General features: G+C 39.7%; 1 protein-coding gene across 1 annotated transcript in view; it reads left to right on the top strand.

The window, feature by feature from the left end:
- Positions 1 to 2802: 2802 nt before the first annotated feature.
- The window catches only part of BPTF (bromodomain PHD finger transcription factor), a 58707-nt gene continuing 36193 nt past the window's right edge, over positions 2803 to 25316 (top strand). The window contains exons 1-3 of the mRNA XM_082492233.1: positions 2803 to 3663; positions 16137 to 16959; positions 24992 to 25215. Coding sequence (XP_082348359.1) covers positions 3024 to 3663; positions 16137 to 16959; positions 24992 to 25215 — 1687 coding nt within the window. The 5' untranslated portion in view covers positions 2803 to 3023. The remainder of the gene's footprint in view (positions 3664 to 16136; positions 16960 to 24991; positions 25216 to 25316) is intronic.

The following is a 25316-nucleotide window of genomic DNA, read 5'->3' as shown; positions in this document are numbered from 1 at the left end:
AGGGGTACTTCTTGGCACTGGCAGTAATTGTTTAGCTCTAGTCTAACATTACTTAACACCTTTGTGTCTTTATAAATGTATATGTAACAGATTCTAGAGCTGAATACTTAAATTCAATGCCTAATACATGTTATGAAATAATTTGGAGGGAAGGACTGACTGGACAAAAGCAGCTCAATAATTTAAGCAAGAGCATATGCTCACTTGTTATTAATGCCATCCAGCTGTAGGTTCTTAAGTTCTTTCCCTTACCCTTGGAGAAAGGAACCCATCCAGACAACAGCTTGGAACAACTAGGCTATTCATCTTCTCCAAAGTGCCTTTTGAAAGGAGCCTTTCTCTCCATCTGTCTTGAGTATGGAGGCAGTGTAGGGCCTCCTACCTAAAATTCCTCTTCCTGCTCTATTCAATTCACTTACAAATACGCTCACTGAACTATACCAGCAGACTCAAAATAGAACTTCAAGTTCCTGATGGAGTTATGTTTGGTTCCTGACAGTGGACATGGGTAGGTGAGTAGGTTAAGGCGTTATGTTTGATTTCTCTGTACTGAGTTAAGCTGTGTGTTGGAAAGAACTAATTTATTGTCCTGGCTCTGAAAGTTAATATAGCTCTCTATGCATCCATTTCTCCACCTATAAAATTAAAATTCTTTATGTGCTATCCATAGCCCTTCCACATCAACAACTGATAAATCTTAAATAAGAGATGGAATTAAGAGACAAGGCATTCTGGTTCACAGTATTCAAAAGCAAATGATTCTTCGCATCTTTGATCCACTAGTACAGTTACACAAAATTCACAGTAGAGATGTTAACACCCTTATAATGCTACAGACTGTGAATATTAGTGCAGTAGATACACTAGATATCTTTGCTAGATTCTCGATGATTGTATAGATGGCAGAATTCACAGGTGTCTATTCCAAGATCACAAAGGGAGACATGTTTTGAGGTAAGTTATCTCACTGTGTCGGTGAATTCGTGTATTTAAAGAGTTACCACAATCCTTTGCAACTTTGTAAGAGGTTGCAAAAATTAACCTGACATAAGCAATCAAAAGGTAAAAGAATACAAATTGAGTATAAAGGTGTAAATGGAATTAGGGAATGTTGTCTACTGCTGTTGCTGTGTCTGTATCTCTGCTGTGTCTAGAACATGGCTCTGAGCCTGTGCAGCTGCACCACTGAATATAAAAGAGTGCAACTGAATATAAAAGAGATGCAGATAAAAAGCTGGATATAAGAGTGCAAATTGGTCTAAACCCTGCTGCCTGGTGCCATTGTGACATTGTTGCATGCTTGACACTGCAGCAGGTTTGTGGGTTTAATGAGGTTCTCAGCCTGAGCAACAAGTTAATGAACAAAAGGCACTTCAAAAATGACTGTAGAAGAATGCAAATTAAATTACACACTGGACATGTAACTGGCATGCTTATGGCATGACCAGTATTGGATTTTACATCGTACAGAGGCATAAGCAAGAGACTGAGAGGCAATGAAAATGTGAACACACTTATTTGCTAAGGATAAGACTTCAGACTGTCTGGGATCCCAAAGCTCTGTGGATTTTGCAATGAAAAGAAGGCCAGTTGTAAGAAATGCAAGACATTTGTGTGCGTTGGGCTGGCTTTCAATTTGTATGGTTTTTGCTGAGGAAACTGATACCCTGAATTCAAGTGGTGGCATTAGAAACCCAACAGTGCAATTGGTTATGTAGATTTTTAGCCCTTTGGGGGCTCTGGCAAATGGGGGAAAAAAAGGGAATACAAAATAGATGAAGCCCGTCTTCCTTTTGTAGTGAACTGCACACTAGTAGTTTGGAGAAAGTAGATGGACAAAAATGCAAAGGGCAGGGGCAGGGGCCTGTGTGATCATCTTGGTCTATTTTGCTTTATCCCGACGCTGGCTAGGAAGTGGTGAGCTGCGAGAGGGTTTTAATTTCTGAAGATTTAAAACGTGGCAAGAGGTGAACATGGCAGCGGGCACGGGGGCCTGCTGGGTGCTGGGAGGGGGCGGCCGCCGCCTCAGCGCGGTGAAGGCGGGAAACCTCTCCTGAAGGGGGTCCGGGCGGCTCTGCTTTTGGCGGGCGCTGCGCCGGGGCGAGGCGGGGGGGGGGGGGGAGGAGAGCCCGGTGATGAGCCCCTGCCCGGGGCGGAGGGGAGGGCAGAGCCCGTCGCCTACCTGCGCTCACAGCTGTCCCCTGCGGCGCTGCGCGGGCGGCTGAAGCCGTGGGACGTGGAGCTGAGGGGTGGCAGCCCGGGGGTCTCCCCTTAGGCGCGGGGCGAGCTCTGGGAGAGAGGACCAGTAAACGGCGTCGCTATTCGCGTGTGGGGAGACGGTGAGTGCGGGGGTGGGGGAGGGCGGGGGCGGCCGTGGGGCAGCTTCAGCCGTCGGCGGGGGAGTGCGGCGGGGTGCCCCGGGAGCGCCCGGCGCCGGGGCTGAGGAGAGCCTCGTGGTGGGGCGGCGGTGGCGGGGTAGCGCCTCGTGACAGGTGGCGGTAGGGTTGGAGGGCGGTGGTGGGACACACACGCACACACGGGACACTGTGTGCCGGTGGTGGGGGGATCGCGGAGGAAGCGGCAGTGGGGCGAGCGGGAGCCGGGACCGGGGCCGGGGCCGGGGCCGGGGCCGGACACCGCGGCGGGGGCAGCCGGGGGGCGCGGAGCCGCCCCAGCGCGCCGGCTCCAACATGGCTCTGGCGGCGCCGGCGCCCCCTGGCGGCGGCTGGCGGGCGCGGCCGGTCACGTGAGGCGCTCAGGGCCTGCTGCCGCCGCCGCTTCCCCCAGTCAGAGCGGAGCGAGCTGAGGCAGAGACGAAGAAACAAGATGGCGGCCGGTGGCGATCCGGAGCGGGACGCCGGCAATTCGGATTGAGCCCTCGGCCCTCACAGCTCGGCGGCCCCCCTCCCCGGCCCGGATCACGCGCAGGGGGGGGAGCTTCCCCGTAGCCGCCTGTCCGGACTCCGAGCGCCCTCCCGAGCCTTCCTTCCCCCTCCCTTCCCCCCCTCGGCCAGCGCCCAGAGATGCGGGGCCGGCGAGGCAGGCCGCCCAAGCAGCAGCAGCCGGCGGCGGCCACCGCTCAGGCGAGCTCCCCGGCTCCGCCCGCCCCGGCGGGCCCCATCGGGGGGCTGAGGTCCCGGCAGCGGGGCAGCAGCCGCGGCAGGTGGGCGACCTCGGCCCAGGCGGAGACGGCGGGGCCCAAGCAGAAGGGAGCCGGGGCTGCCCAGGCCTCTTCCCCCGCCACCGCCTCCCCCAGGGGGGGCAGCAAGAGGAAGGGAGGCAGCGGCAGCAGCAGCACCCCTGGTGGGGGAGGCAGCAGCGGTAAGGGTAGGGGCAGGGCTGGGGCTGGAGGAGCAGGGGGAGGAGGCGGAGGAGGCAGCTGCAACAGCCAAGGCAAGGCTGCCTCGTCCAGGAGGAGCATCAGCAAAGTGGTGTACGATGATCATGAGAGTGAAGAGGAGGAGGAGAGCATGGTGTCCGAGGAGGAAGAGGAGGGAGACCCCGAGGATAACCAGGACTCCGAGGAGGAAGAGGAGGAGGAGATAATGGAGGAGGAGGACGACGACGACTCTGACTACCCTGAAGAGATGGAGGATGAAGACGATGCCAGTTATTGCACTGAGAGCAGCTTCAGGAGCCACAGCACCTACAGCAGCACCCCAGGTAGAGAGTCAGTGGGATGAACTAAAACAAGTCGAGGGCACCCCACATGCTCCCTCTAGGTTTGCAAATACAGTCCGCACGCATTCTTCCTCCCATGCGTGTATGTAAGGGATGCCTGCAAGCACTCACAGGGAGAGAGGGGTATGCAAATTAACGACTGCAACCCCACGGATGCAGGGAACATTAGAAGATGCTTACAAACACATGCACTGAGAGGAGGGAGGGAGGGAGGGCAGTACATGCTGTAACAAGGGGATGCTTTGCAAATACGCATGGAGATTCTAGTGACTGCAGAAATGCATCATACACCAGAACATGTTGCAAATGATGTCAAAAGTGTATGGAGCATTCACTTAATATTTAAAAGCAAGGGAAACGAGATGCATGCCTTGCAAAGAGGTCCTTTCATATATATACAGGAAAGGTTGCCTTGTGCTTGCAAATATAACTTGATGGTAAAAGGAAAGGAAGCACATGGAACTTGAAGTGGCCTAAAAAAAAAACCACCCAGAAACACCGAAAATTTTCAGACTCTGGAAATAAGAGGTATAACTGGATCCAGCATTTACTGGCTTTAAGACAAAACTAGCTTTCCAAGGAGGGAAATGAGGTGCATTGTTCAAAATGGAGATTGCATTGTTATAGTTTGGGGAAAAGTGCACAGGGCCTCATTGCAAGGGTGTAAACCTAGTTTTAGTTAAACACAAAGATTAAAAGGTGGAGGTTGGGTCAAAAGTCTTTTTTTTTTTTTTGTAAATACTGCATTTATCTTAAGATATGGCAACCTTTAAAACTCATGTTGGGGTTAAAACTCGTTAAACATCATTGTGATTATATTTTTTTTTAACATCTAGTGGCAAATTTGGGCTCAAATTTCTAAGGCCTGCCCTTCTGTTTGTCCTTAATTAGTTCATTAACCATGTGGGTTTCAAGCTTCAAAACTTCTTTATCTAAACTTAAGCACTTTGGATTTACTTGAATTAATTCCAGAATGGAGTTCAAGCTTAGGTTTTTGGTTGTTTTTTTTTTTTTTTTTCTTAAAAGTCTCTGAACCAGGAGAGTAGTTAAACTTATAACCTAGGAGTGTTTCTGAATTGATCTACAGGATAGCAAATACTGCTCTTGTACAAGTATTTGGCTAATTTGGAAGGGGGGCGGAACAGGTTGTTGGTGTAAATACATTGCATCTTAATTTAAAAAAGGAGTGTAGTTTCGAGTAGTTAGCTGATGACTTTTTTAAAAGGGGGAAGTACTGGCTACTAAATGTGTCATTTGTTTTTATTTTCGTGAGTTCATGGTATCAGCTCATTATGTGACTTTATAATAGTCCTTTAGAAAACTCTATATGTCTATCTATATATATTAATCTGTATCCATATACTCAGGAACCTAAATGAATCAAAATAAGTACATATATTACTAAATGAATTTTAGAGTTTTTTTTTAATATGTTAGTTTACCTGTTGCAGGGATGTCCTGCAAGTAAATAGAAAATTTGATTCATTAATTACTAATTTATTTTTAAATATATATTTAATAATATATTATTTTGATAATATATTTTTATTATAACTAATATTAAAATTAATATTTATTACTTTAAAGATTGAGGTCTGGCTTCACAGAAGAATAAAACTACAGTATTCTCTTAACTCTTCGTTTTCTGCTTAGTTGTGGTAACTTTATTTTTTTGGGGGGGATGCTTTTGTCAGGGAAGTAATATTTTTATGATTTTACTTGGCTAGGTCAGGAACATATATTTTACATGAGCATCCAGGTTTAAAATGGGTTCTACAGAGTATGGGTGTATTCAATTTTTGAAATGTACTTAAGTCTTTTGGCAAATAACAAGATAGCTCTGTGTGCATTGTTGTGCAAGTGTAGACAGGTTTTATGTGGTATTTAGGTGTATCAGAAACCATTTTGATCATTTATATGTTTATTTCTCGCTTGGTCAGGCTAACTTCAGTTAACTTTTTTAAGATAAGTTTAAGTGTAAGCGTTTTCATCCTTATGTGCTTTTTTTTATATATATATATATATACACGGAGTGTTTGATAGTTAAAACATCTGTGGTGTTATTTTGGCAATTTACTGGCAGTTCTCATTAGTTCAGTATTTGCCTAAAGGTCTCCTTCCCTCTCTCCCAGACATGCTGTTGCCCTTTTGCAAAGAAAATAAGAACTTTTCATTTGATCAGCTCGATCTGTGTCTTGTTTCTGCTGAACAAATCCTTACATTGTGAGCACTGCTACACAGTGGTGGCACTCATTGAAATCTTCATCTTATCATAATCCAGGAAGAGATACTTGACATTAGAACAGCATTAATAGGCAAGGAAAAGGTTCACCTAACCTCAGTATCTCTTTATCTGACAGCGGCCAGTGCAGGAAGAGAATAGGGCAAGCATACAGTGGTATGTCTTCAGAGTTCCTTCATGGGCTCTAGTGCTCTCTGGCTCAGGTGCATGCTAAGCCAGAATTGGTCTTTAGCTATGTTTAGATACGAGATTTTTTCTTTCCTATATTAGTCTTCCAACCAGACAAATTGTAATATACAGTGACACAGTTCCTGTGGTTAACTGGAGGGCTTGAAGGAGTGTCTCCTCCATTGTTTTAAGCTGGCCCCTGATGGAATCCTGCGGTGCCCACTAGGTTTTTTCTACCAGAAGAGATGCTGAACAATCGTTCTCTGCTTATCTTCCCTCAGTCATGTGCAGCCTGAATTACTGGCACTTTCAGGATATGGTCTTGGGGGCTGAAGAGTTTGTTTTGAGAGCAGGGCATTGAAAAGTTGCAGTCTCAGTCAAACTCTTCTACCAACCAAGATTTTGCACGTAAGTCACAACACACTTAAATGTGTGACGGACTTCTTACAGTTTTTTCAAACTTACATTGAACAGTGAATTAAAAGATCACAGTTCAATGTCTCTAGCCAAAAAAGGCTCAATTTTTGTGGTCTGCTGGGGAGTTTATGATGTGTCTTGAACTTGGATGTAGGAGTACTTTTGTTACTATGCTATTCAAGTATTCAAAGAAGCAAGATCTTCGGAATGTTAAAATGCTTTTGATATAACGCTTAATAATGGTACAGTGAAAGCTTATTTTGTGAATGCATATGATGTTTACCATTGCTTTTTCTTCTGCTGGATGGACTTTTGGTAGAAGTTTTTGTGTGTGTGTGTAACGTCCCTTCTCTCTTCTACCTTCTGGGGATACGAAGGTAGTTGTACTTTCAGGATACATACCTTATGTATCTTGTATCACTAAACATCTTTGTCATTACCTCTTCGCTGTAAGTTCTACTTTAGGCTTGTCACAATTGCATTATAGATATCAAGTATTTTCCAGATGTTGCAGAATTTTAAAAGAAGGATTTAATCAAGATGCCTAGAAGTCTTTCAGTTTTTCTGTTTCTTGATTCTGTTTCTTGATTTTCTTCACCAAAATTTGGAAAACTAGCTTTAGGAAGAGCTATATATCTAGATTTTGGCTGAGATAATAATCACCAGTCTATCTAACAAGCAAGTGCACAACAGTGTAGTTCTGAGCCAAAATTTGTCTTAAAATATATTAAATAAAATTTCAGATGGATTTTGCTAGTCTGAGCATTTACAGTGATTGACCATCACTTCTGTTAACCAGTTACTTCACCAGTGTGCTTTGAAAGAATGCCTCATTCTGAAAGAATGAGGCATTGCATTTTGTGTGTCTGTAGTCATTTTATATCTTAACACGTTTTCATGCCCTTGAAGATTTGTTTAAGTGGAGACATTGAGATACGGCAGTAAGATATGCAGCCTCTTTTGTCTGTTACGTGAGAAGATTTACCAGCCTCCCAAACAACTTGCCTAGGGTACCACGTTCTTGGAATTAAATCTAGCATGCTCTTATTTTACCATTTAGTAATCTGAACTGTGATTTGTATTCTAGAGGAACTATTGATAGTTCATCATGCCAGTTGTAAAAAATGTAAGAAGAGGAGTCCTAGCAAAGGAATTGTGTAGAAGGCCAAACAAGTAAATATGTGGCTGATTCTGTTGTATTGACATGCAAATTTGCAGTTTATCTAAAGAAGGCATTTGTCGCTAAGAAGCCCTCTACAGCAAATACCATTGTCAAAGTATGTTTGTTATAAAAGGCAAAATAACTTGATGTACTGCAGATGAGTTTATTGTGCAAACTTTTTTTGTAGGTCTGCAGTAAAATTCCATAGCTGACTGTTGTATTGCACAGAACTGGTGTAAAGTGAATAAATGTGGATTCTAGTAGATTGGGGCTGGCTGTCAGGGCTCACTAACTTCTGAAATTAGTTACAATTTATCTTGCGTGTATCCCAACTAAGAAATTATCTGTCAGAATGTTCCTGAAAATCATTATATTAATGCAATTATAAATAATAACAATTATAAAGATAATATTAGTTGGGTTGTTTGTTGGTTGGGTTTTTTTTTTTTTTTGGCCTGGGTTCTAGGCACAAAAAGACAGTGACTCTGAGTACTTATCAGAATGACAGTGTGGGATATCATCTGCTACTTGTCTTGAATTAGTTAGCCAAATGTTAAAATGATGCCGTAGAATATAGTGGGTTTGTATTCCTTGCTCCTACTGAGAGTGTACCGATGGCCATAATGTTGAGAAACTAAATTCTTCATGTAAAATCGGTAGAGAACCCTAGTTTGATTTAGAAGTATAATACTGACAGATGTATAAACTGAAAAAATAAACAACCTAAAGGTTTAAAACAGGTTTTGAAGAACATAAAGACCTGGTTTTGTACAACTCAAGGCAGTAGTCAAACTTAGCAGCATGTGTTGGGAATTTCTGTGATACGAGTGTTCTCAGGAAGAAGCCCTCAGAATCTAGTCTAGTAACTGGTTATTTTTTCATTTGTGCTTCAACTTCTAAAGCTTTTGTGGTGCTTGGAATGTCTCATTTCTAATGTTGGTTTAGATTTTAAGTTTAATCTGGTTTGTGGTTGGTTTCTTTTTTTTTTCCAGGTAAAATAAATACGCTTAGGTATGGTACGATTGTTGCAGAGTAATATTCAAATTGGAGCTGCACTTACAAGTAGTTACAAATGCATTTTGCTCTTTCAGAAATTTTTTCTGGAAGAGATTATTTGACTTTTGAATATTAGAAGCATGTTTACTATCATGTTGGCATTTTTGAAAGAGAAAAAAAAGTGTTTTGTATAAGTCAAAGCCTGTAATTTTGGCCCATCCCAAGAAAAAGATTTAGATTTTTCTATTTTGGTACTGCTTTTCATAATATATTCTTATTTTATGTTAAACTGATTCACTTTACTGCTTTTCTTCTTTGGTGTAAGCTGAGCAAATGCTCTCCCAAGAGGTTGACTTTTAATTAAGGAACCAGTCTGGATATTGCTGTGACAAATGTGCAGCTATACCCAGTTTATGCATTTGACTGTAGGAAAAAAAAAAAAAAAAAAGAAACACACAAAATGTTCTCTTACGGATTTTCATCAACTGTTTTCAGTTTCCTCGGTGATATCTAACAAGAACTTGTGTGTTGCTGTACATTCTCACTTGAACCTTGACTGGTGCAAAGTAGTTTTACAACGTAGTAATCGGACAGCAAATGTCTGATTCTTGTATGTTTGTTAAAACCAAACAAAAATAGGACAGTCTTAGTGAGTTTAGGAGGGTAGTCAAAAGCCAAAATTTCCAGGAGGAGGGAAAACGTAGGAGAGGGCATCTTCTCTAAGGAGTACTCCTGCATCCAGGACATCATATAACTGCCAATTGGTCTTTATGTTGAGAAGTTTCTGTAGTGACTCATGATCTGGAAAACAAAACCAACCCAGTTCTATTTACTAAAGATGGACTTTTATGTAAGAGTAGTGTAGTTCAACTTGACTTGTGGAACTTGAAGCCAAAAATTGGGGGGAAACAAAGTATTTTCGGTTGCTGGGGTCAATTTTGTGGAGTGTGGCTGGGGGGAGGATTTGTCCTATTATTTATCCCCCCCCCGTGATAGATTACTGAAGCGTCTGAAACTCCTCGTTCTGTCTTTTCTGTCCCCTATTCTCTATCAAGTTTATCCTTTCCACTGCAACTGTGAACAGGAACTTTAAGCTAGGGACTTAGTGCCCGAGTGCTGAGAAATTGTGAGGAAGGGAAAGTTTTGAGATAAGAGAAGTGAGACCAGTTGTGAGCTTTCTAATCAAGAAACGCTGGAACCAGTGTTTATTTTTTGGGTCATACCAGTGTAGCTACCACTCTCCCTGTTTAAACAAGACAGTGGTTCTGACAGAATACTTGTTGTGTAGGGACTTCATTCACCAGTCCATTACATGAAATATATTGGGCTGAAACGCTACGTTTACTAGTACTGTACTCTGGAGTTAAGGGGTATGTAACATAAGTGAGACAAGGCAAAACTGGATTTTTGTGATTTTGGTTAGGCTACACATGTATGGTAATTGGAATACAACTAAAGCACAAAGAGCATGAAAGTCATATTTAGTCATGGTACAACCTTTCTGTATTCTGGACACTGATGTAAATAGTTCATTCAAATACTCTGTTCAAAACTTGCCTACATAAACCGGAAGATATGTTAAAGATGGTTAAAGTATTGAGTTCCATATCTCCCTGTGGTAGAGAGTTAAAGAATAGATGTGACTTTCCCTTTTCTTCTTTCAGTCTGTGAATGAAAATGGAGAAGTGCTTCTTGGTCCTTTTAGACTCCACTTCATTTCTAAATTTTGAAAGGGTCAGGATTTGAATCAAATAGGTAGAATACATGGAAATTAAAAAAAAAATAAAGCAAGCATTGGAGCTTTTTGAAGTGCTTCAGTAAATTCTGGCTTTGGGTGCTTAGCCTGTTAGTTCAGTAACTTCATTTTATTTCAGATATCATTAGTGTGTTTTGCTTCAATATTTGTAATATAAATTATTTTAATAGATTATGGTAAGTGTAGACTATAATTATCAATATGTATAATTAAATGTGCCATATGAATAAAATTGTTTACTCTTTAATCTTAATTACAGGCAGCTCTTCAACTAGAGAATTCAAAGTAGGGAGAGGCAACCATTGCAGACTACTTCATCACTTTTGGAGACAACTAGTGAAGGAATGCGATTTAAAAGAAGTTTATGCTAGATAGAAGTATAATGCTGAGACGCTCAAGATGATCTGGATCCTGTAAATAGTCCAGTCGTGGCAGCAGGAGGCTATTGCAGATCAGTTTATCCTTCCAAAGAAAGCTATGGAGTTTGAATGGTGTAGAAGTGGATGTTTTCTCTCTTTGTATTGGCTCAAACTTGAATGTGTAATTTGATTCAGGGATTTGGTTAATATGCAGAAATTATCTCAGAAGTATACAATTTACGTTTAATAAAAATGTAATTTTGGGAAACATCAGTGTGAGACTTTATTTAATTGAGAGTAGAATACATCTAGATTCAGTTTAAAAGTCTAGCTGGTCAAGTGGTGGTGGTGCTTAAAGGAGAAGTAACTTCTGCTAGTACACCTGCTCTGGATTCCTCTATGTTTTTTGTTTTGGACAAAGTACTATATATTGCATTTTCTACTTAAAACAAAAAAAGCCTGCTGCTCCAAGAAGAGATTTCCAGAAATGGGGAATTATTCAGGGCAAATCATAAAAATGGCTTATTTAAATTATTAGTTTAAATTTAAGTTTAAATTTTTAAGTTTAAATAAGTTTAAGTTTAAATTATTATTTAAACTGTACCAAGATAAATTGAAAAATATTAATGGCAGTAGGTGATGCAGTAATACAAAGTGAAGAGAGCAACAGTGTAATTCTGTTGACTGCTCAATGTGATCATTGCACTGAGTTTGCTATACTATTTCACTTCCATATATTATTTTAAATACATATTAATGTAATGCACATATGTAGCATCCCAAATGAAAATAAATGTTTGTTATTGTTTAATCATCAATTGTATAGCCTACACAATCTCGCACTTCTCTCTTAAATACTTAAATTAAGGTCATTACATTATTTTTAAATCAATTTAACTAAATTTCAATTAACACCTTATTCTCACAAATAGTACTCAAAATTCCCCATGCAGGGAAAAATCCATGACAAATGACAAGTTAAAAAAAAAAAAAAAGTTGTTGTCAAATCCCAGAATCTAAAATAATTAAAAGTAAACCAAAACAATTTGAACATGCAAATGTTTGAAGAGACCAAAGTTGGGGGTATTGGGGTGGTTTTGTCTGCCAGTGAATGTCAAATTCAAGCCTTGGACAATTTACCTTTGGGAAAAGAGAAGACTCCTTGAAAGTGAAGAGCTTGAAAAGTTGGATATGTTTATTGTAGGAAAACTTTTTTCAAAATTTGAGGTTTTTTTTTGTGGGATTTTTTTTTTTTTAAGAACAGTTGGGTAAACATGAACTGTGATCTTCCAAATAGATTCACAGAAGTTGAAACTGCTTCTGAGTAGTGTGAGCTGTATGAGTTGTCAGCACACTGCAGATAATTAGCAATGAAGAAATTGTTATTATCAGAATTGCAAACAAGACGAGAGTCCTTATTTGGAGTTCAAAACTGCCTTTCTTTCCCTGTCTGAGCTAGCGCCAAGGGAGGGAGTTATCCACCCAGCCAGTAGAATACCAAAAATTTCATCTCAAAACAGAGACTCTAGTGCTTTGACATCATTATATCATATTCCCTTGCCTTACACTTTTAAGTTCGACAGCCAATTAGAATGCTTCAAGATTTATGAGCATCTTGGCAGAGAATGTCCATCTTTTTTACTGGAGGTTAGACTGCTTGGGTTTGTTGGTTTGGCTTTTGTTTTTCTTGTTTTGTTTTTTAAAGGTGTTTCTTGAGATTGCAGTTGATGCATTGAACAGTAATATGTTTAAACACAAATTGTTTGGAATTTCCAAATTTCCAAATTGCACTTTGATTCTGTTCTCAACTTTGAGTTCTGTTCAACCTGGGTATAACAAACATCCGTAACAAATTTTCAGTGAAATGGGGGGGGGGGGGGGGGGGGGGGCGGTTTGAAATACTATGCCACCAAGCCATTCAAGAAAAATATGTCTGGGATATTCTGTGTCTTTGAATACTTCCCTTTTTTAGCTCTGGAAGCCAGATTATATGCAGTGTAGAATTGTTCAAAGCAGTTCAGTGTCTGAAAAGAGAAATTATTTGAGCTCTTGAGATGTTTGGGTTTACAGTATGGATTGGGAGTGTTGAGTGGTACGGTAACTGTCCTGCATACCGTGAGGCATAACACAAAGCAGTGGACAAATGAAGCATGCATTTTTTTAATGCAATATATTTTTCCTTATTGTCTAAACTATTAGTTTTACAATTACTTTTGAAATTTCTGTGCTTTATACCAAAGCAAACATGAAAATATGTAAATCGATTTAAATAGGAGGTGAAGAGTGGTGTGAATAATGCAACCACATGACTACATTGTACCAAAGCAGAATTTTTTATTACTGTATTGTGACATACTTTGTGTCCTGATAACACATTTGTTCTAGACCTCTAATTCTACCATTATGCTTCCTTTTTAAGAGCAAGTGTTAGAGAACTTTTTAAACTTTTTCTGAAAATATTAGAAATGCCTTGTTTTAAGGTTCTTTTTTTGCTTCTCTTGTTAGTTTGATGTAATGAATACACCACTGTTTATCTCTTGTGAAGGAGACATCAACAAAGATGGTATATGGGGAGTCTGTTGGTTTTTTTTTTTCAGTGAAGGATAAAAATAATGCATAGGACAATTACAATTTTGTTCTCAGAGTAGAAGAAAAGCTCAACAAATGAGAGAAAATAAGAAGTCTGTGTTTTTTTTCAGCAGTGTTCCTTCAGTCTAGTTTATCTTTGCCTGAAATCATTGGGGGGATTGTCATTTCTGGTTGATTTAGGTAAACCAGGGTTATGCGTCTTGTTGCTTGCTTCCTTGAAAGGCTATTTCTGTTATGGCATTACTGTCTGACAGACACGTTCTTCTGCTACAACTGCAAACACTGGAAAGAACCCTAGTTTATAATTCTGCCAGCTTTTTGTGATACTTGGACTCTGTGAAGACCAGTAGTGATTTCGGAATATCTGTTCTGCATTGTTGTTGTCCTGCATGACTAGGGCTGTTCCTACACCGCCCTGCGATATTGAAGGAAGCTTCAGAACCCTAAAGTAATTGAATCTGCGGCTGTGCACGTGTGTGTGTTTTTCTCTGGAGTCTTAATTAAACCAACTCTGGTTTATGTGTATATGATTCTGGATCACAATGATAGAAAAGTTGGGTTTAATCTAGGTATTTCTTGCTGCAAGAACGCTTGCTCTGTGCCTGGCTGTGATACTCCTGTGTTTTTGTGTGTTTGCCATGATTAAACATTTTCCACTGATTTGTGCAGAAGCATATTGGAAGACAGTCATACGAACATTCTTGCATTTTCCACAGTCAGAACTCAAACTTAACTACACTTGGAAATTTATTTTTATACGCGGATGATGTTGACCCATTACTTCTGTAATGGAAACATCTGGCAGTTCATCTTCTATATTGTTTCAGAGTGCCTAATTTGTTGCATAAGATTTAATTCTTTAAAGTTTGAGAGGGAGAGATGTATCTGGTGTCATCTCGCCATACTACCTCAATGACTGATTTATTCTTCTTCCGGAATCATTTGGCAAACTGTCTATTATGCATCAAGGTGTTTCTTAAAGGTAGCTTTTCTTTTTGGTAACTTTTTTTCCCCTTTTCAATACATTAAAGTTTTAATGATGGTGTTTTCAGATTCAGCAGAAACTGTCTTTGAGTATCTGCCTGCCTTAGCAGGTCTTCGCCCCCCACGCTCCCCATTGGACTTATTTCTTATATTTATGGGAGTATTGGAGGAAGTAGGGTGGGTTGAACAAATGCCCTGGAGAACCATTTCTTCTTAATGGTAACATTGAAGATGACTGGAGCTTACTTTCTCTCAATTTTCTTCAACACTCATTTGGGGGGGGTCTGTTATTCACAGAATTTAATCAAGAAATTATTAATGTGAAGTTTAATATTCCAGAATACTGGTTGTGTCACTCTTCAGTCTCACACCGTGCGTAATATATGTCCCTTTTTATTGAAGTGTGCATACAAAGTTGCTGTTATGGACAACTTCATTTTTCCTTTGGATTTTCTCTGAATAAAATGCATCCTGCCGAACACTTCTCTGTGTAGAATTCATAATTATGAAATTTAGTTGCAGACCAGAGTCTTAGAGGACCCAAAGTCTGAGAGTTTTCATCTCAGTTCTTGGTTTTAAACCAAGATGATGGTTTTATGATCAGTTTATTGTCTAAACTAGATCCAAGTTTGTTTTTTATTTAAAAAAACAAACAAACAAACAAACAAAAAAAAAAAACAAAAAAAAAAACAAACCAAAACAAAAAACAACCAAAACCGAAGTAGGTTTAATGAGTGAATACTTTAACTAATAGCTGCAAAACAGTTGCATGTAGCTGGATACTCTTTTGTCATTTTGACAGAAGAATGAAATATTTCATCTCTCTAGTAGTGCCACTCTCCAGTAGTAAGGAACAGAAGCTTCCCTCTTCTGGTTTTCCTTCTGCTCTGCATCAAGGATAGTGGAATTAAAGGGAAGAAAGTGTAGCACCTCATCTGAATTACCATCTGAGATTGAATTAATTGTGCTCAGTGTCTTGTCTTTTAGGTAGTGAAACAGCTCTTCAGATTAGCTTTTTGTGTGAGGCTTTGTCCTTCCATAATTCTATCTCCTTCTTGTTCTGTGGCCCTCACTCCTGTTTTATTGAAGCACGGGGGCGGTTGGTTTTTGTTGTTTTGGGAGTTCTGTTGTTGTTTTTAAATTGGGAGTTCCTGAAGCATTTTCATAAAACATCACATTTCACTTTTGTTTCTGGCTTGTAGGTATCCAGCAGAAATATTCTAGTTAGAAAGCAGTGGACAAAGTGATTGAGATTCTTTTTTAACTTGGTTAAAATTGATGTCCTAAGACACCTGCTTGAAATGATCTTTCCTGTATACTATTGCTGGATAGGAGAATAGCTTGCAATATTTTAATACAGAATATCTGTTGTTTGAAGCTCGATTCTTCAAGTTTAAAGTTAAAATTCCAAGAAAGAATGATAACGTAGTCATGCTAAATAAAAATGAGAAAAAAATCTAAATTAGTATTTTGGCTGAGGGAAATAAATTTCTTATTAACTAATTCAAACAATTAAAATTCTAGACATCATTTTAAAGATTCAATAGACGTATATTATATGGGAAATGCAACTGCTCTAAGTGTCTAAAGCAGAACTTCAGATATCTTGTGTATTTTATTTTCATACTGTTAATTAAAGTATAAGATTATTGGCTGAATTATCACATTTACATAATTGTGAAGATGTGAAGGCTTAGAAAGTTTGACACCGTCATTGATGATAAATGTCTAAACATGGTAATGTGTGAATGGCAAAATTCTTATTGTTGTTTTTTATTCCAGGTAGGAGAAGACAAAGAGTGCATCGTCCTCGTTCTCCGATATTGGAAGAAAAAGATATCCCACCCTTGGAGTTTCCTAAATCCTCAGAGGACTTAATGGTGCCTAGTGAGCATATAATGAATGTTATTGCCATCTATGAGGTACTGAGGAACTTTGGCACTGTTTTACGCCTCTCTCCTTTTCGTTTTGAGGACTTCTGTGCTGCTCTGGTAAGTCAAGAGCAGTGCACACTTATGGCAGAGATGCATATAGTGCTTTTAAAAGCAGTTTTACGTGAAGAAGACACTTCAAATACTACCTTTGGACCTGCTGACCTCAAAGATAGCGTTAATTCCACTTTGTATTTCATAGATGGAATGACGTGGCCAGAGGTTCTGCGGGTATATTGTGAGAGTGACAAGGAATACCATCATGTTCTTCCTTACCAAGAGACAGAGGACTATCCTTATGGACCAGTAGAGAATAAAATCAAGGTTCTGCAGTTCTTAGTGGATCAGTTTCTTACAACAAACATTGCACGTGAAGAGTTAATGTCAGAAGGTGTGATTCAGTATGATGATCATTGTAGGGTTTGTCACAAACTTGGGGATTTGCTTTGCTGTGAAACTTGTTCAGCTGTGTACCATTTGGAGTGCGTGAAACCACCTCTCGAAGAGGTACCAGAAGATGAATGGCAGTGTGAGGTCTGCGTAGCACATAAGGTGCCTGGAGTAACTGACTGTGTTGCTGAAATCCAAAAAAATAAACCGTACATTCGACATGAACCTATTGGATATGACAGGCATAGACGAAAATACTGGTTCCTGAACAGAAGAATCATTATGTAAGTAAACTAATCATTTAGTAGTTTCTGAACAATAATATCGTATTGAATGTATTTTTAATATATCCTGTGAGTTGTTGTTGCCATCTGAATTTTTTTTTCTTTAGATAAGACTATTGCTTGCTGTTTTGTAAGTAGATTTCTAAAGACCATGTAATTAATCGATCAACTTTGTCCAAAATATATATTCTCATAATCTATATATAAAAAGGGGAAAAATACCAGGGCCTCCAGCTTAATTTTCATGTGCCTAAAACACATGAATGTGAGGAAAAGAAAGGGAATTTTAATGAGACCTCTTCAGTTTCTTGTAAAAATTACTGAAGAGTAGTTTAACTCTTTGTGATCACATGGTGTATAGGACACTAGTTTTGGTATACTGCCCGCCTGTCTGGCTGTTAGATACCGGTACTGGTTTGATGGTCTGCCTTTGGAGCCCAGACTTTCAGAGGCACTCGAAGGTATTCGCCATAGCTATTAACTAGAAATTCAGAAAATGGTGTTTGTGAACACTTCTATAGGTGTAAACAGAGTCAAAAGAGCAAGAAATGCCTGTCTTCGAGCGATCTACTTTGTATGTTTAACATAATGTCTTGTTACTGCTTGGTCTTGAGATACTAATGTATCTCAAAACATTATTAATAATCAGCCCCTTGTTAGTGAGGGCATTGTGCCCTGTTTTTTTACCTGAAAAGTTGAATCTGAAATTATAAAAATACTTTCACATTTTTTACAGGAAAATAGCTGAAGGCTGTTTTTTCTTATAAAAGACTTCTTACGCAGTTGTTCTCATAATGGAGGAGAAGTAGTATTTAAGTGAAATTAATAGTATTGTTAATTTAGGAAAAATAAAGAGGTTTTATTAGATTTCTTGAAATACAATTTTCCATTGAGTATTACAGAGAGAAAAAAAGCCACAGCTGGATACCTTAACAGAATTTCATACAAAACAGATTACAGTGAATGTTATGATATTAGCCAGTGTCTTTAAAAGGGATTGTGAGGACTGTTGATGGCGTTACATCTTGCAAACAAGACACTTCTAATGACTGGGTTTAGTCCTTTAGAATATAGTGCTCTTTCTCTGATGTGTTGTTAGCTGGCGCTTTAAGCTCTGTTTCCTGTGTTCTTCTTTCACACTTGTTGAAAAAAAAAAAAAAAAAAAAAAAAGAGCCCATGTTAGGTTATTTTTTAGTTTCCTCAGGTTATAAATGCCACAATAGTGTCAAGTAATCTTAAAAGATGCAGGTAAACTTTTATACTCTTATAGGTTTTTTTATATTCTATGTTTATACTCAGTCACATGCTCTGCAGTGTGCGGTGTATCATTCGGATGGTTCAGCAGAATGTGATGGTCAGCTTGAAGCTGTTGATATCCTAATTTTTCCATTGCCTCATACATAATTTTCTACCTTCTGCTTCCAGAAGATGAGTTGAAAATTTGATTTTTCACAAAAAGCTTGGTTGTAAAGGACAAGTGGCTGATGCTATTTTTGCTCTACTTACCTGTGCTTTAGTAACTTATAGATAGTCTCCTCTGTGCATGGTTTTTCTATCTTTTCTTTCAAATTGTTGAGGAAAAGGTGGTTTAAAGACGGGTTTGTCTCACTGCTCTACTGTATTGGCAGAACAGTTACATTCTGCTTTCCATCAGAGATCTGGAAATTAACATAAAAAATCCAGAGAGTCACTCAGGAGGTGATCTCAAGATTGATAAGCAGGCTTTTCTTCCCCCCAGTATGTAGGCAGGTTGGTAATTATTTTTGACTAAACTAAGTCTATGAAACAATGTTTTTTTTTCCCAGTCAAGTAGAATATTTGATGTTCAGAAGGATTTGATACAGACAGTACTTCATATTCTAAACTAAAATAAGTCAGGCAGATGCTTCTTGATCCTTTGAAATCTACACACGTGAAAGTTCTTTCTCCCTAGCACACTGGTGGTAATTTTAACTGCACTAGAAAATACACGTTCAAAGGTTAAATGTATTGCATTTTTTTTAATGATTTTTGCATTCCTGTTAAGAGTTCAGTGGGCAAATTATTTGTTTCAGAAATCATAAATCAAGTTTTATGACTGTAAGTTTTGTATCCTAATTGGGATTTATTTAAAGAGAAGACACATCAGTGTTCCATTTCAAATCAAAATAGATGAGAACTGTAAACAATACAGCAAAAGGAAAATTTTTATTGGATTTTCCATTTTACTGATTTTTTTTAGCGATTAAAATAATTTAAAACATAAATAGAAAAAGTATTTTTAGGTCTACAAAGACAAGAAGAAATGCAGTTCGTCCATTAATTGTTTCCTGACTTTCTTTCATAATTCTCGTGTGGATCATCGAGGTGGAAAGATTCTTTCCCTGCTCGTCCCTATCCTTCCTGTTGCCATCAGATATCATGCCTTCTGCTAGTGTCAATGTACCAGTGCATGCTTCCAGAACAAGTTATTTCGGAAGTACGTGGTTTGGATTAAAACATTTTTGAAATCCTCCTGATGGAATTGGAAGAAAAAAACAGGGGCCGTTGTTCTGGTAGATCTGCAGCAGCAGTACTCTTCAACAGCGCAGTGCGGGATGTACAGAATCAACCAATCCCACTAGACTTTTCATAGAACTTTGCCATAATTAAATTTATGCATAATGTGCCTTAAAACTTCATGCTAAAGCCAATTCATAAGGGGACAAAAGTATTTACTACATAACTAAATTCCAGAGAAATACAGCTTTAATAATTTACATAGATACTAAATGCTGTACTTTCATTTTTCGTGTCCTTCAGATTCAGTGAGCATGCTGTATTGTAAAACCATCCATTTTGCATATATATACTGAACAAGATCAAACCATAACTGATATTTTGGATAACTGAAGAATAACTTAAAGGACAACTGCCAAATGTTAAAAGCTGAGATTCATGAAATGATACAATCATGTCAACTTTATTAAAATGAATAGAATGTATTCACCAATGCCCTGCGATCAAATATATCAGAGGAAACTAATAGGTCTAAAAATAATCTACACAAACACCGGTTTGAAATCTTGCCCAGGGGGATTACATAACTGAAATCCTAAATTCTTGCTTTTTTTTTTTGTTTTTCAGAGGGGTTTTTAGGGCTTTTTACTACTCCTCCCCTCTCCTCTTATAAATATTATAAATCCATCATACCACTGGTTTTCCCATCTTTTAAAGGTTTTTGTAGACTTGTTCACTGATACTTTTATTTCCACACTCATCACTTCCTGAGGGTAATAAGCCTTGTTTAAGCCCATCATTGTGGTTTTGTTTCTCTTTTCCACTTCTTCTGTTTTACAAAGTTGGAGAAGTGGCCACTGAGGAGCTCTCCTGTCGTGCATCCCCATAAGCAAATATCGACAAGGTTAAAAAAAAAAAAAAAAAAAGGAGGCAAGAGAAAACTAATTCCTGAGAGTTTGTTTCAAGCTGTTAGCAAATTTAGTATGATGTCTCTGGGTCTGTTGCATTTGTTTTGCTTGTGAAGGTTATTTCTGCAAGTTAACAAGTCAGGAAATTTATGACTTTGACTTGCATTCTCCTAATAAACGGCTGCAGTGTTTTAACAAGTTATGTTTCTAGAAATATTGAGATGCATTGGATTTGTCGAATATCTATGAAAGAAGCTAATGAAACATTAATTGGCTTTCATTTTGACAGAAGAAATAAGACACAAGTTGTTATTCCTGAGTTGAATGTATCTTCTTCTATGGTCAAAAGCAGTTTCAGCTTTTTTTCTGCAAGATTTGTCATGCTGTTTATGTTCTTATTGAATCCCCCTCTGTTTTCTCCAATTAATTAAAAAGGTTTTGCATCTTCATTTGAATAGATTACTTTAAGCAGTTTACTGAATTCTTCAGTTACTGATTATCAGCATGGCATTCAGGAAGGGCTGTATCTGCTTCACTATTACTTTACTTGAAATTTTCTAGCATCTGCTGTGTTGTCGTTTTTATTGGTCTTAAAACTTGCCTCTAAAGCCTGCCAGCGAATACTTCCTGGCAGCGAAGGAGGCTGAAAGAGGTAGGAAATATTCGTGTGATTCTTTTCTCCCTCGCTTGGCCTCGTGTAATGAATGTGACTCGAGGGAGTCCCCTGGAGACTACGCAGACCTGTCCAGCACCGAGCCGGCAACGCTGCCTGCCGCGGCGGAGAAAACGATGGGAATTGGTCCTTGTGTAGACTTGCGTCTTTCCATCTTCCTTTTATGATGGCCCCTCAGATTTCTTCAAAGGATAAAAGTAGTGCCCCTTCAGCCACTGCAAGAAGGTGTTCAAGGAAAGTTAGTTTAAATCTTTTAATTGTTCATTTAAATCTTGACTAACTTCTCCAAAAAGGATTGCATAGAATGTTTGCTGGCTGTAGTTCTTTGACTGTTAGTGAGTTGGTAATGAGCGCTGCAAGGCTTCCACTGGCATACACCTGTATTTTCAAAAGAAGTCTGACCAAAGATGAGTTTCGTGTAAGCATACGGAGCGGCGAGCTTGTGCTGTTTCTTTTTGTGACTCTGCTTTTGTCAAGAGAAAACTCTAATTCCTGAACTTCTCTTACTAAGGTTGTCATAGCCTTTAATTCAAGAGAAATTCTGTGCTCAAAACCCTGTATAAATTTAGTAGAAGGGAGATAAAATACTCTTGGATAACCTAATTGTCTGTTTCTAGAACATTATCTGAGCAGTTCTTTAATGGGTAGGGTCCAAATCACACAAGGGGAGATTAGCTCTAGGTGCCTTCTGCGGAATACTCTCTTTGTGGTGTAGTGTCTTGATTCTGCAGAGTGTGCCTCTGGGGTTTATTGGCATACCTTTACTGGTACAGAAGGCTTTTTCTTGCGTTATATAGGGAAATTGAAGATAACAGCTAAGTGCTTTTCAGTCCAATGGAACGTTGTAACACTAGAATAGAAAGAACTGATTGGAAAGGAAAAGGCAGATGCTTCTTGGGATTTTCAGGTGGCGTACATACACCTCCCGGATGCGTTTGCATAGTTGTGGCAGTTTCGGCTTTGCTAAATGGGGGGAGAACGTGGAAAAAGAAGAAAACACTAGGATGGTCACCATCAAAATTTAAGCAGGGTGTACAAGCCTCTGCGCCTGCCTGCTTGTCTGGCAAATGGGCGCTAGCACAGCATTACTTCATGGAATGATGAGACTATATAAAGCAGTCATGTTATTGCATATCTAGGTCATGTAAGATGATGCATAAATGACATATCTGTCTAGCAAACGACTGTGTAATGAGCTAGGGGTTCAAGATGAAAGGTTAGAGTGAGTTCCCTTTTTGGTGAGTTAAGAAATAACTGAAATACAAAGTTAGCAACAGCATTGTATTCTGCAGTCATGTTTGTAAGGAGCAGAGCAGCCCTGGAGTTGCTGCTCTGCCGGTGCCTTGCTCTCACCACTTCCACTGGACGTTTGCAGGGACAATTCAGAAGGCATACTTCCCCTGTCCTTTTTACTTTTTGTTTCATCCTTTTCTTTCCTTTTGCTGTAGAAAGCTGTATTCTTGCATTCTCGTTTTCCCTTCCATCTTAGGCTTTAGGCGTTTGCCTTTATCTTCCTTTTCTGTGGCTTTTGTTCACAAAGAATAATAAAGGTGCTGCCATTCCTGTTATTGCTAGTAAATAACTGTCTTGGTTTAGAGGAAACATGGTTTGAATAATAATTTTTCTTTAACATGGAAGTCTACAGGCATAGAATATTCCATTGAGTCAAATGATTGTCAATGTTCATCTGTTACTTTTTGATGTGTAGTATGTGGGCAGCCTTCCTGAAATGAGCTGTTTTCTGAGAAAACTTGTCAAACTTAACAATACTAACTTGTTAAGACCAATAGAAAGTTATTGGTAGCCTAGAGGAGTAAGTGGGTACAGTAGAATTAGTTGCTTTTTATGAGCAAAGGCCTTTGAGAGAGATGATAGTATTTCTTTGCAATACACCAGGTTTTATCAGCAAAACCAAAAGTCTGCTTTGTAGTAATCACAGAATCACGGAGTTTCAGAGTTGGAAGGGACGTCTAGAGATCATCTAGTCCAACTCCCCTGCCAAAGCAGGATTGCCCAGAGCACATCCCTCAGGACTGCATCCAGGCGGGGCTTGAAAATCTCCAGGGAAGGGGACTCCCCCCCTCCCTGGGCAGCGTGTGCCAGTGCTCTGTCACCCTCACCGTAAAGAAGTTTTTCCGTGTATTTGAAAGGAACTTCCTGTGTTCTAACTTGTGCCCGTTACCCCTCGTCCTGTCACTGGGAACCATTGAAAAGAGCCTGGCTCCATCCTCCTTCAACCCACCCTTTAGATACTTGTAAGCATGAATAAGGTCTCCCCTCAGCCTTCTCTTCTCCAGGCTAAAGAGTCCCAGCGCTCTCAGCCTTTCCTCATAAGGGAGATGCTCCAAGCCCTTAATCATCTTAGTTGCCCTTTGCTGGACTCGCTCCAGCAGTTCCCTGTCCCTCTTGAACTGGGGAGCCCAAAACTGGACACAGTATTCCAGTTGTGGCCTCACCAGTGCAGAGTAGAGGGGGAGAATGACCTCCCTCGACCTACTGGCCACACTCTTCCCTATGCGGCCCAGGATTCCATTGGCCTTTTTGGCAACAAGGGCACATTGCTTGCTCATGGATAATTTACTGTCTACTATGACCCCCAGATCCTTTTCCTCTGAGCTACTTCCCAGCAGGTCCGCCCCTAACCTGTACTGGTCCCTAGCATTCTTCCTCCCCAGGTGCAGGACCTTGTTTGTAACAAATTAGCAGTTGAATTTTGAGTAATGTTGCCGTTATTAACTTCATAACCACCTTATTTTAGTAGTGTTCTGATTGAGTTGCGAATATTACAGTTGTTTCATAAATACAATGTGGAAAATAGTAAAGAGAGGACGATCAAGTTGCCTTAATGGTTGTTTGGCGCTCTGAATATCTGGGGCCAATTTTTACCATCTTTAATGTATAAGCCATGTGGAGGCAGCCAGTAGAGAAGAACACACAACAAACCATACAAGGGTAGATGTTTTAAACTGCAGTCAGCTTTCCGTTCCTGTCGATGGTTTGGTTTAGGATTATTAGTGAGCCACAGGTCTGTAACGCTTTTGCAGGTAGTGCAAGTGTAGCAATAGTTTAGTTCCTCTTCCACCTGTGAAGGCCAGGCTGATAAATCATTGTGTCACCCCGTATGGTGGTGATGCTAGTGGGAGCGCTAGGGTGTGTTGCGGAAATGTGGTCCTGCCCACAGCCAGCCTGGGTCTGGCTGCTGCTGCTCAACGGGACCTAACCAGCCGAGCTGAAGTCAAGCAGCCTTCTGCAGAACCGCTTGGAACGGCCTCCTCATGCTCTCTAGCTTTCTGGGAGAGCCTTTACCCAAGATATTTATGGAGTTCGCTTGGGTCTGGTGGCCCTGTCGACATGCTTTTCACACTGTGGTCCTCCAGCAGTTTTCTCTAGGCTCATAGTCTCATGGAGTACCCCAGATGAAAAATGTGGAAATCCCTTGATCTTCTCCAAGGATCATATTGGGGTTCTTTTGTCCCTTACTGATGCTCTCACAGGTGAATGCCATAGAGATGTTAATCTAAAATATTTTTTGAATGTGACATTCTAAGCTTTGAATTTCCTAACTTTGTTATTTCCTGGATATGCAGTAGGAACCACTACCCTTTATGGATTCTGGAGCTGTACCCTTTCATTGCAAATTGTTTGAGACTTAGTAGTAGATTACTGGTTACAGTAATAATGAATATAACAACAATAAACCTTGTTGCGAGATTGGACAAACCAGTTCTAAGGAGGCTCTTCAAAAGCTTTGCTGAGGAAGTTGTCATGAGAACTTCTGAGGGGATGAAAAAAGGGAGGGAACTGAGAAAGGAGTATTTGTGTACTAAACTGGGTATATATGAGTGTCCTCATGTGATTTGTTTATTCACATTCAGGTATTGGCATTTAATAGTTCTCTGCAAAAAGTATTCTGATACTCATTTTTGTCATTTATCCAGATATTTTATTTTTTTTTATATATATACTCTTACAGAGAGGAAGATTCAGAAAGTGAGAAAGATAAGAAAATCTGGTACTATAGCACAAAGATACAGCTGGCAGAATTAATTGAATGCCTAGACAAAGATTACTGGGAAGCTGACCTATGTAAAACTCTGGAAGAAATGCGTGAAGAAATTCATCGGCACATGGATGTGACAGAAGACCTTACTAATAAAGCAAGGGGCAACAACAAGTCTTTCCTTTCTGCAGCAAATGGTAAGAATATTTTGTTTAATGGGAACAGATGTTGCACTTTGAATCAAATACGAGTGCATATTTATTTTATTATAAAAAGTTTGTAGAAGTTGGTGGAGAAG

Source organism: Vanellus vanellus, assembly GCF_965231255.1.
Source record: "Vanellus vanellus genome assembly, chromosome: 17".
Taxonomy (NCBI): Eukaryota; Metazoa; Chordata; class Aves; order Charadriiformes; family Charadriidae; genus Vanellus; species Vanellus vanellus.
The sequence above is the reverse complement of the archived record's forward strand: the minus strand, read 5'-3'. Positions and strand labels throughout refer to the sequence as shown.